Here is a 10,471-nt window from a genome sequence, read left to right as displayed (position 1 = left end):
GATAAGGGGGGAGAGAGGAGTTGAGGGAGAGAGAGATGATAGATAAGGGGGGAGAGAGGAGTTGAGGGAGAGAGATGGATGATAGATAAGGGGGGAGAGAGGAGTTGAGGGAGAGAGATGGATGATAGATAGGGGGGAGAGAGGAGTTGAGGGAGAGAGATGGATGATAGATAAGGGGGGAGAGAGGAGTTGAGGGAGAGATGGATGATAGATAAGGTTGGGAGAGAGGAGTTGAGGGAGAGAGATGGATGATAGATAAGGGGGGAGAGAGGAGTTGAGGGAGAGAAAGATGATAGATAAGGGGGGAAAGAGGAGTTGAGGGAGAGAGATGGATGATAGATAAGGGGGGAGAGAGGAGTTGAGTGAGAGAGATGGATGATAGATAGGGGGGAGAGAGGAGTTGAGGGAGAGAGAGATGATAGATAAGGGGGAGAGAGGAGTTGAGGGAGAGAGAGATGATAGATAAGGGGGAGAGAGGAGTTGAGGGAGAGAGATGGATGATAGATAAGGGGGGAGAGAGGAGTTGAGGGAGAGAGATGGATGATAGATAAGGGGGGAGAGAGGAGTTGAGGGAGAGAGATGGATGATAGACAAGGGGGGAGAGAGGAGTTGAGGGAGAGATGGATGATAGATAAGGTTGGGAGAGAGGAGTTGAGGGAGAGAGATGGATGATAGATAAGGGGGAGAGAGGAGTTGAGTGAGAGAGATGGATGATAGACAAGGGGGGAGAGAGGAGTTGAGGGAGAGAGATGGATGATGGATAAGGGGGAGAGAGGAGTTGAGGGAGAGAGATGGATGATTGATTGGGGCTAGAGAGGAGTGGGAGAAGGGGAGAAGAGGGAGAGAGGGATGGAGACATGGTTCTGAGACAGCTGTATTCTTCAAAAATCTATAGATTTATCAGTAACTGAAATGACCGTCTAAATATTATTGTCAGGAAATACAATTCTTCAGGAAAGGGAATATGAACTAGAACTGGTGTGACAAATCAAATGTAAACCTACTGTCGTCCTACTTCCTGGAACTGATGTGACAAATCAAATGTAAACTCTCTCACGTCACCCCGCTCCTCCGCTCTCTCCACTGGCTTCCAGTTGAAGCTCGCATCCGCTACAAGACCATGGTGCTTGCCTACGGAGCTGTGAGGGGAACGGCACCTCAGTACCTTCAGGCTCTGATCAGGCCCTACACCCAAACAAGGGCACTGCGTTCATCCACCTCTGGCCTGCTCGCCTCCCTACCTCTGAGGAAGTACAGTTCCCGCTCAGCCCAGTCAAAACTGTTCGCTGTTCTGGCACCCCAATGGTGGAACAAACTCCCTCACGACGCCAGGTCAGCGGAGTCAATCACCACCTTCCGGAGACACCTGAAACCCCACCTCTTTAAGGAATACCTAGGATAGGATAAAGTAATCCTTCTAACCCCCCCCCCCCCCCCCCTTAAAAGAGTTAGATGCACTATTGTAAAGTGGTTGTTCCACTGGATATCATAAGGTGAATGCACCAATTTGTAAGTCGCTCTGGATAAGAGCGTCTGCTAAATTACTTAAAAAATGTAAATGTAAACCTACTGTCGTCCTACTTCCTGGAACTGGTGTGACAAATCAAATGTAAACCTGCTGTCGTCCTACTTCCTGGGACTGGTGTGACAAATCAAATGTAAACCTGCTGTCAGTCTACTTCCTGGGACTGGTGTGACAAATCAAATGTAAACCTACTGTCAGTCTACTTCCTGGAACTGGTGTGACAAATCAAATGTAAACCTACTGTCGTCCTACTTCCTGGGACTGGTGACAAATCAAATGTAAACCTGCTGTCAGTCTACTTCCTGGGACTGGTGTGACAAATCAAATGTAAACCTACTGTCAGTCTACTTCCTGGAACTGGTGTGACAAATCAAATGTAAACCTACTGTCGTCCTACTTCCTGGGACTGGTGGTGATCAGACCTCCAGGCCTTTTAACAAGAACCATCACAGACGTGTTTGAGGAATTTAAAATAGGCCCTAACTCTGTCATTGTAAAGTATTTTCCGCGACCCCCTGACCCCCTCCTTGACTTTTCCTAAATTTGTGTTTATAATTTCACAAACAAAACAGTTTATAAGGAATTTTAGTTAAAAATGTACATTTTTTCCTCCTGCCCCTCCGTCTCCTGACAGTTCTGCCCAGTCGATAGTCTAATTATCCAGATTAACCTTTAACTGTTTTTTACTTATATTTACTATTATACAACAGAAATGTGTATTTATTCTACCACAGTACCCAACCCTCTGATCTGTGTATTTATACTACCACAGTACACAACCCTCTGATATGTGTATTTATACTACCACAGTACCCTCTGATATGTGTATTTATACTACCACAGTACCCAACCCTCTGATATATGTATTTATACTACCACAGTACCCTCTGATATGTGTATTTATACTACAACAGTACCCTCTGATATGTGTATTTATACTACCACAGTACCCTCTGATATGTGTATTTATACTACCACAGTACCCTCTGATATGTGTATTTATACTACCACAGTACCCTCTGATATGTGTATTTATAATACCACAGTACCCTCTGATATGTGTATTTATACTACCACAGTACCCTCTGATATGTGTATTTATACTACCACAGTACCCTCTGATATGTGTATTTATACTACCACAGTACTCAACCCTCTGATGTCTGTATTTATACTACCACAGTACCCTCTGATGTGTGTATTTATACTACCACAGTACCCAACCCTCTGATGTCTGTATTTATACTACCACAGTACCCTCTGATGTGTGTATTTATACTACCACAGTACCCAACCCTCTGATATGTGTATTTATTCTACCACAGTACCCTCTGATATGTGTATTTACACTACCACAGTACCCTCTGATATGTGTATTTATACTACCACAGTACCCTCTGATATGTGTATTTATACTACCACAGTACCATCTGATATGTGTATTTATACTACCACAGTACCCTCTGATATGTGTATTTATACTATTACGGTACCCTCTGATATGTGTATTTATACTACCACAGTACCCTCTGATATGTGTATTTATACTACCACAGTACCCTCTGATATGTGTATTTATACTACCACAGTACCATCTGATATGTGTATTTATACTACCACAGTACCCTCTGATATGTGTATTTATACTATTACGGTACCCTCTGATATGTGTATTTATACTACCACAGTACCCTCTGATATGTGTATTTATACTACCACAGTACCCAACCCTCTGATATGTGTATTTATACTACCACAGTACCCACTGATATGTGTATTTATACTACCACAGTACCCTCTGATATGTGTATTTATACCACCACAGTACCCTCTGATATGTGTATTTATACTACCACAGTACACAACCCTCTGATATGTGTATTTATACTACAACAGTACCTTCTGATATGTGTATTTATACTACCACAGTACCCAACCCTCTGATATATATATATATATTTATACTACCACAGTACCCACTGATATGTGTATTTATACTACCACACTACCCTCTGATATGTGTATTTGTACTACCACACTACCCTATGATATGTGTATTTGTACTACCACAGTACCCTATGATATGTGTATTTATATTACCACAGTACCCTCTGATATGTGTATTTATACTACCACAGTACCCTCTGATATGTGTATTTATACTACCACAGTACCCTCTGATATGTGTATTTATACTACCACAGTACACAACCCTCTGATATGTGTATTTATACTACCACAGTACCCTCTGATATGTGTATTTATACTACCACAGTACACAACCCTCTGATATGTATATTTATACTACCACAGTACCCTCTGATATGTGTATTTATACTACCACAGTACCCTCTGATATGTGTATTTATACTACCACAGTACACAACCCTCTGATATGTGTATTTATACTACCACAGTACCCTCTGATATGTGTATTTATACTACCACAGTACCCAACCCTCTGATATATATATATTTATACTACCACAGTACCCACTGATATGTGTATTTATACTACCACAGTACCCACTGATATGTGTATTTATACTACCACAGTACCCAACCCTCTGATATATATATATTTAGACTACCACAGTACCCACTGATATGTGTATTTATACTACCACAGTACCCTCTGATATGTGTATTTATACTACCACAGTACCCTCTGATATGTGTATTTATACTACCACAGTACCCTATGATATGTGTATTTATATTACCACAGTACCCTCTGATATGTGTATTTATACTACCACAGTACCCTCTGATATGTGTATTTATACTACCACAGTACCCTCTGATGTGTGTATTTATACTACCACAGTACCCAACCCTCAGATATGTGTATTTATACTACCACAGTACACAACCCTCTAATATGTGTATTTATACTACAACAGTACCCTCTGTGTATTTATACTACCACAGTACCCTCTGATAAGTGTATTTATACTACCACAGTACCTTCTGATATGTGTATTTATACTACCACAGTACCCAACCCTCTGATGTGTGTATTTATACTACCACAGTACCCTCTGATATGTGTATTTATACTACCACAGTACCCTCTATGTGTATTGACACTACCACAGTACCCTCTGTGTATTTATACTACCACAGTACCCACTGATATGTGTATTTATACTACCCCACTACCCTCTGATATGTGTATTTGTACTACCACAGTACCCTCTGATATGTGTATTTATACTACCACAGTACACAACTCTCTGATATGTGTATTTATACTACCACAGTACCCTCTGATATGTGTATTTATACTACCACAGTACACAACCCTCTGATATGTGTATTTATACTACCACAGTACACAACCCTCTGATATGTGTATTTATACTACCACAGTACCCTCTATGTGTATTTATACTACCACAGTACCCTCTGATATGTGTATTTATACTACCACAGTACCCTCTGATATGTGTATTTATACTACCACAGTACCCTCTGATAAGTGTATTTATACTACCACAGTACCCTATGATATGTGTATTTATATTACCACAGTACCCTCTGATATGTGTATTTATACTACCACAGTACCCTCTGATATGTGTATTTATACTACCACAATACACATGAAGTAAAATAGTAATTAAGTAAAACTGTGTTACCTGCTTCAGCTGTTTAACATTTGTATGTAGGTGAAGAAGTAAAAAATGTTTTACTTAAGTGAAGCAGTCATTTTAAATGTTATACATGAAGGTAGGGTAGACTGGGGAACAAAGTAACACAGGGTCAGTTGTAACAGATAAATAAGTCCAATTAGAAACCAGGTAGAAAGCTCTTATTCAATGTGATAATGGTTGGTTAGTGTCTCTACATGACCAAGAGGTTTTGTTTAAATCCATTGATGACTTTTAGTTTTATTGAAGAAGAAAAAGGGTTTTTAGTCCCTGAAGTAAATATACTTGCTGCTTCTCTTTTTGTTAAATTATTGACCTGTGGAACATTCACCTACTGGGTCAATTGTAACATTTAATTCATTTCCACTTTTGGTTGAATTGTAAATGACAGGTACGTCCTAGGAACCTACATAGTGTGTTATGGTAGCTGAGATATGTTTGTTTGCACAAAAATATAATTAATAAACTGAATTCTAAAAGTGTTAGTTTGTTCCCCGGTCTCCTCTACTCTTACTGAGAAAAGGCCTCAACTGAAGAATCTACAGCTGCTGAGTCTGAGGTGTTAAACAGTCCAGTGCTGCTCTGACCACAGTGTTGTTAGGAACCACATTTTCTAACTCTACATACACAGCCTTGTGTCAACTCTTACTGTGAACTACTTCAGTTACTGGAAATAAACTCAGCAGTGGTCAGACTATAGATACACCAAGTTGGACACGTCTTCCTCCGTTTCATTCAGTTGGACACATCTTCCTCCGTTTCATTCAGTTGGACACATCTTCCTCCAGTTCATTCAGTTGGACACATCTTCCTCCATTTCATTCAGTTGGACACATCTTCCTCCATTTCATTCAGTTGGACACATTTTCCTCCGTTTCATTCAGTTGGACACATCTTCCTCCGTTTCATTCAGTTGGACACATCTTCCTCCATTTCATTCAGTTGGACACATTTTCCTCCGTTTCATTCAGTTGGACACATTTTCCTCCGTTTCATTCAGTTGGACACATTTTCCTCCGTTTCATTCAGTTGGACACATCTTCCTCCATTTCATTCAGTTGGACACATCTTCCTCCGTTTCATTCAGTTGGACACATCTTCCTCCGTTTCATTCAGTTGGACACATCTTCCTCCGTTTCATTCAGTTGGACACATCTTCCTCCGTTTCATTCAGTTGGACACATCTTCCTCCATTTCATTCAGTTGGACACATCTTCCTCTGTTTCATTCAGTTGGACACATCTTCCTCCGTTTCATTCAGTTGGACACATCTTCCTCTGTTTCATTCAGTTGGACACATCTTCCTCCATTTCATTCAGTTGGACACATCTTCCTCCGTTTCATTCAGTTGGACACATCTTCCTCCGTTTCATTCAGTTGTAATCATATCTGTAATATATGTGAGGACTTTGAGACATCATACTAAATATGTTGACTTGCTGGTCAAGGGAAATGCAAGTGTTACTTCTTTGAGATGCTGATTCAGAGTCGCTAAGCCTTGTGGGATATTAATGAATGTGAACTCAGCAACCGTAATTCCAGAACAGTCCCACTGTTGTAATAGTGTGATGTGTATCTTCTGACAGACTCTATGTTGAGTAAAGTCATGTTTTTATCCTAAAACGTTTTTCTACCAGAACCAAAGTGTGGATGCAGTCACTATTTAGAGCAGTCTAATCTCGTTAACCCAGAACTATAATCTTGTGTGATTAAGTTCTGGGTCCATACATGTTAGAAACTACAGGTGAGTCACATGTTATTTGTTACAGCAGTTTCCATGGAAACATACAGAGGGGTTTATGCAAATCAACCCTTTCTGTCTTGACACATGAAGGAGGAGTCTCTGAAAACCTATTTAAAGCAGTCTGTCCTGACTCAGATCAACAGTCTCCAGTCTACCAACTGGTCTCTGAAATAACAATTTAAAGCAGTCTGTCCTGACTCAGATCAGCAGTCTCCAGTCTACCAACTGGTCTCTGTAACTTCATCTTTGTCTCTGTGGTGTACAGTCTTCAGGTGATGATGGGGATATTGAATCATCTCTCTACTCTCCTCCTTCTCTCTCTCCTTCCTCCTGCTCTCTCTCATGTAGTGGAGAAGTTTGATCAATACTGCAATCATCTCTTTGTGAAGGGGACAACTCCAAATCTCCCAGGTATTTTGGTTGGTGGGACAGTCCAGAACCAGAACCGCTACAAGCTGATTTGCCAGAAGTACAAGAAAATCTACAGGTTTGCAACTCTCTACGACACGACCAACAGGATCCCTGTGTTCTCAGCCTACACCTTCACTGGTGATGGGGGCAAGAGACCAGAAAATAAATCCTGGATGATAGAGCCCCAGGTAGGACTAATGTTTTGTCATAACATAACAGTTTTATTTGTTTGCTTGTATATACTACAGACAGTTATGTTACCTAGTCAGTCCTGGATGATAGAGCCCCAGGTAGGACTAATGTTTGTCATATAACATAACATGTGTATTTGATTACTGGTATATATCACAGACAGTTATGTTACCTAGTCAGTCCTGGATGTTGAATGAATAGAGATTAGATTGTGTATTTGATTACTGGTATATACATAATACAGTATCTTTGAGACACGAATGCACCTTTATTACTTTCAGCTTAAGTCTGGATTGTGAATGTTGATTGTTAATGTCTGAACTTGTTAGAGTTTTAATGTCTGACTGATGTTTTTGCAGCTTGAAAATATAACTATAAAAGAGATGAAAACCCAAGAGGAGCTGAAGGTGCATAATAATAATATAGATATAATAATCAACCATCAGGCTGCAGACGCAGACTACTACAAACAGTACCGTAAAAATAACAAAAAGTTTCTGGACAGAGGTCACCTTTTCCCATGTTCGTATGCACCTGATAATGATACCAAGATGTCCACTTTCACCCTGACAAACATCGTTCCCCAGTACCACACCTTCAACGGGGGTAGCTGGGAGAAAATGGAGCGCAACGTCAGAAAATCTCTTGAGGAGAACTGTACGAACAACAACAAGATAAAGGCCTATGTGGTGACTGGAGCGGTGCCCAACAAGAAGAACAACAAACTGAAGGAACGAGTGAACATCCCAGATATCCTGTGGACAGCCCTCTGCTGTTACAACAACAAGAAGAACAAGTGGATGGCCGGCGCACACTGGGGGGAGAACGTACCGAACGGGAAAACTTTTAAACTGAAAACCTTGGGAGAACTCGAAGACAAGTTGAAGAACAGCTACAAGGTTGATGGTTTTCAGGTGTTCCCAAAGAAGTGTAAAGAACCGTTATTCTGAGTGTATTAGAGGACGAGACAGGGAGGAACAGAGAGAGAGTAGAACAGGATTAGACAGGGAGGAACAGAGAGAGTAGAACAGGATGAGACAGGGAGGAACAGAGAGAGAGAGTAGAACAGGATGAGACAGGGAGGAACAGAGAGAGAAGAACAGGATGAGACAGGGAGGAACAGAGAGAGAGTAGAACAGGATGAGACAGGGAAGAACAGGGGCAGGCAAGGGAGCATAAAGATGGCGAGAGGGAGTTAAAGGAATGTGATGAGGATGGATGTGATTGTGACTGTGATGAAAAGTGATGAGTTTTGTCCAGTGGTAATTCCCACAACTATTGAGTACACATTCCCTAAGTTACAAGGGTTTAATGGTTATAATAACGGTTATACGTGTTTAATGGTTATACGGGTTAAGTAATAAGGTCAAGCAGGTAATAATGGACCTGGTTTAGTCTGACCTGAGTTTCATGCTGTGATCAACATTCACTATTAATGACAATACTTTCTGAACTATCAGCACAGTAGACGACTGACCTGACCTGCTTTAGTAGACTACTGACCTGACCTGCTTTAGTAGACTACTGACCTGACCTGCTTTAGTAGACTACTGACCTGACCTGCTTTAGTAGACTACTGACCTGACCTGCTTTAGTAGACTACTGACCTGACCTGCTGTAGTAGACAACTGACCTGACCTGCTTTAGTAGACTACTGACCTGACCTGCTTTAGTAGACTACTGACCTGACCTGCTTTAGTAGACTACTGACCTGACCTGCTTTAGTAAACTACTGACCTGACCTGCTTTAGTAGACTACTGACCTGACCTGCTTTAGTAGACTACTGACCTGCTTTAGAAGACTACTGACCTGACCTGCTTTAGTAGACTACTGACCTGACCTGCTTTAGTAGACTACTGACCTGACCTGCTGAAGTAGACTACTGTACTACCCTGTTTAATGTACACTACTGTACCACCCTGTTTAATGTAGACTACTGACCTACCCTGTTTAATGTAGACTACTGTACTACCCTGTTTAATGTAGACTACTGACCTACCCTGTTTAATGTAGACTACTGTCCTACCCTGTTTAATGTAGACTACTATACCACCCTGTTTAATGTAGACTACTGTACTACCCTGTTTAATGTAGACTACTGACCTACCCTGTTTAATGTAGACTACTGTACTACCCTGTTTAATGTAGACTACTGTCCTACCCTGTTTAATGTAGACTACTGTACTACCCTGTTTAATGTAGACTACTGACCTACCCTGTTTAATGTAGACTACTGTACTACCCTGTTTAATGTAGACTACTGTCCTACCCTGTTTAATGTAGACTACTGTACTACCCTGTTTAATGTAGACTACTGACCTACCCTGTTTAATGTAGACTACTGTACTGCCCTGTTTAATGTAGACTACTGACCTACCCTGTTTAATGTAGACTACTGTACTGCCCTGTTTAATGTAGACTACTGTACTACCCTGTTTAATGTAGACTACTGTACTACCCTGTTTAATGTAGACTACTGTACTACCCTGTTTAATGTAGACTACTGTACTACCCTGTTTAATGTAGACTACTGTACCACCCTGTTTAATGTAGACTACTGTACCACCCTGTTTAATGTAGACTACTGACCTACCCTGTTTAATGTAGACTACTGTACTGCCCTGTTTAATGTAGACTACTGACCTACCCTGTTTAATGTAGACTACTGTCCTACCCTGTTTAATGTAGACTACTGTACTACCCTGTTTAATGTAGACTACTGACCTACCCTGTTTAATGTAGACTACTGTACTGCCCTGTTTAATGTAGACTACTGACCTACCCTGTTTAATGTAGACTACTGTACTGCCCTGTTTAATGTAGACTACTGACCTACCCTGTTTAATGTAGACTACTGTCCTACCCTGTTTAATGTAGACTACTGTACTACCCTGTTTAATGTAGACTACTGACCTACCCTGTTTAATGTAGACTACTGTACTGCC

The 10,471-nt window shown here is 40.9% G+C and overlaps 1 protein-coding gene across 1 annotated transcript; it reads left to right on the top strand.

Moving 5' to 3' along the window:
- The first annotated feature begins 6,906 nt into the window (after positions 1 to 6,906).
- Positions 6,907 to 8,475, top strand: LOC120039540 (endonuclease domain-containing 1 protein-like). Its single transcript, XM_038984951.1, has 3 exons — positions 6,907 to 6,922; positions 7,271 to 7,521; positions 7,885 to 8,475. The coding sequence occupies exons 1-3, from the start codon at positions 6,907 to 6,909 to the stop codon at positions 8,473 to 8,475; spliced, it is 858 nt and encodes a 285-aa protein (XP_038840879.1).
- The last annotated feature ends 1,996 nt before the right edge of the window (positions 8,476 to 10,471 follow it).

The sequence above is a fragment of the Salvelinus namaycush genome, unplaced genomic scaffold (assembly GCF_016432855.1).
Source record: "Salvelinus namaycush isolate Seneca unplaced genomic scaffold, SaNama_1.0 Scaffold279, whole genome shotgun sequence".
NCBI classification, from domain to species: domain Eukaryota; kingdom Metazoa; phylum Chordata; class Actinopteri; order Salmoniformes; family Salmonidae; genus Salvelinus; species Salvelinus namaycush.
Note: the sequence above shows the minus strand (reverse complement) of the source record. Positions and strands in the feature narration are given on the sequence as shown.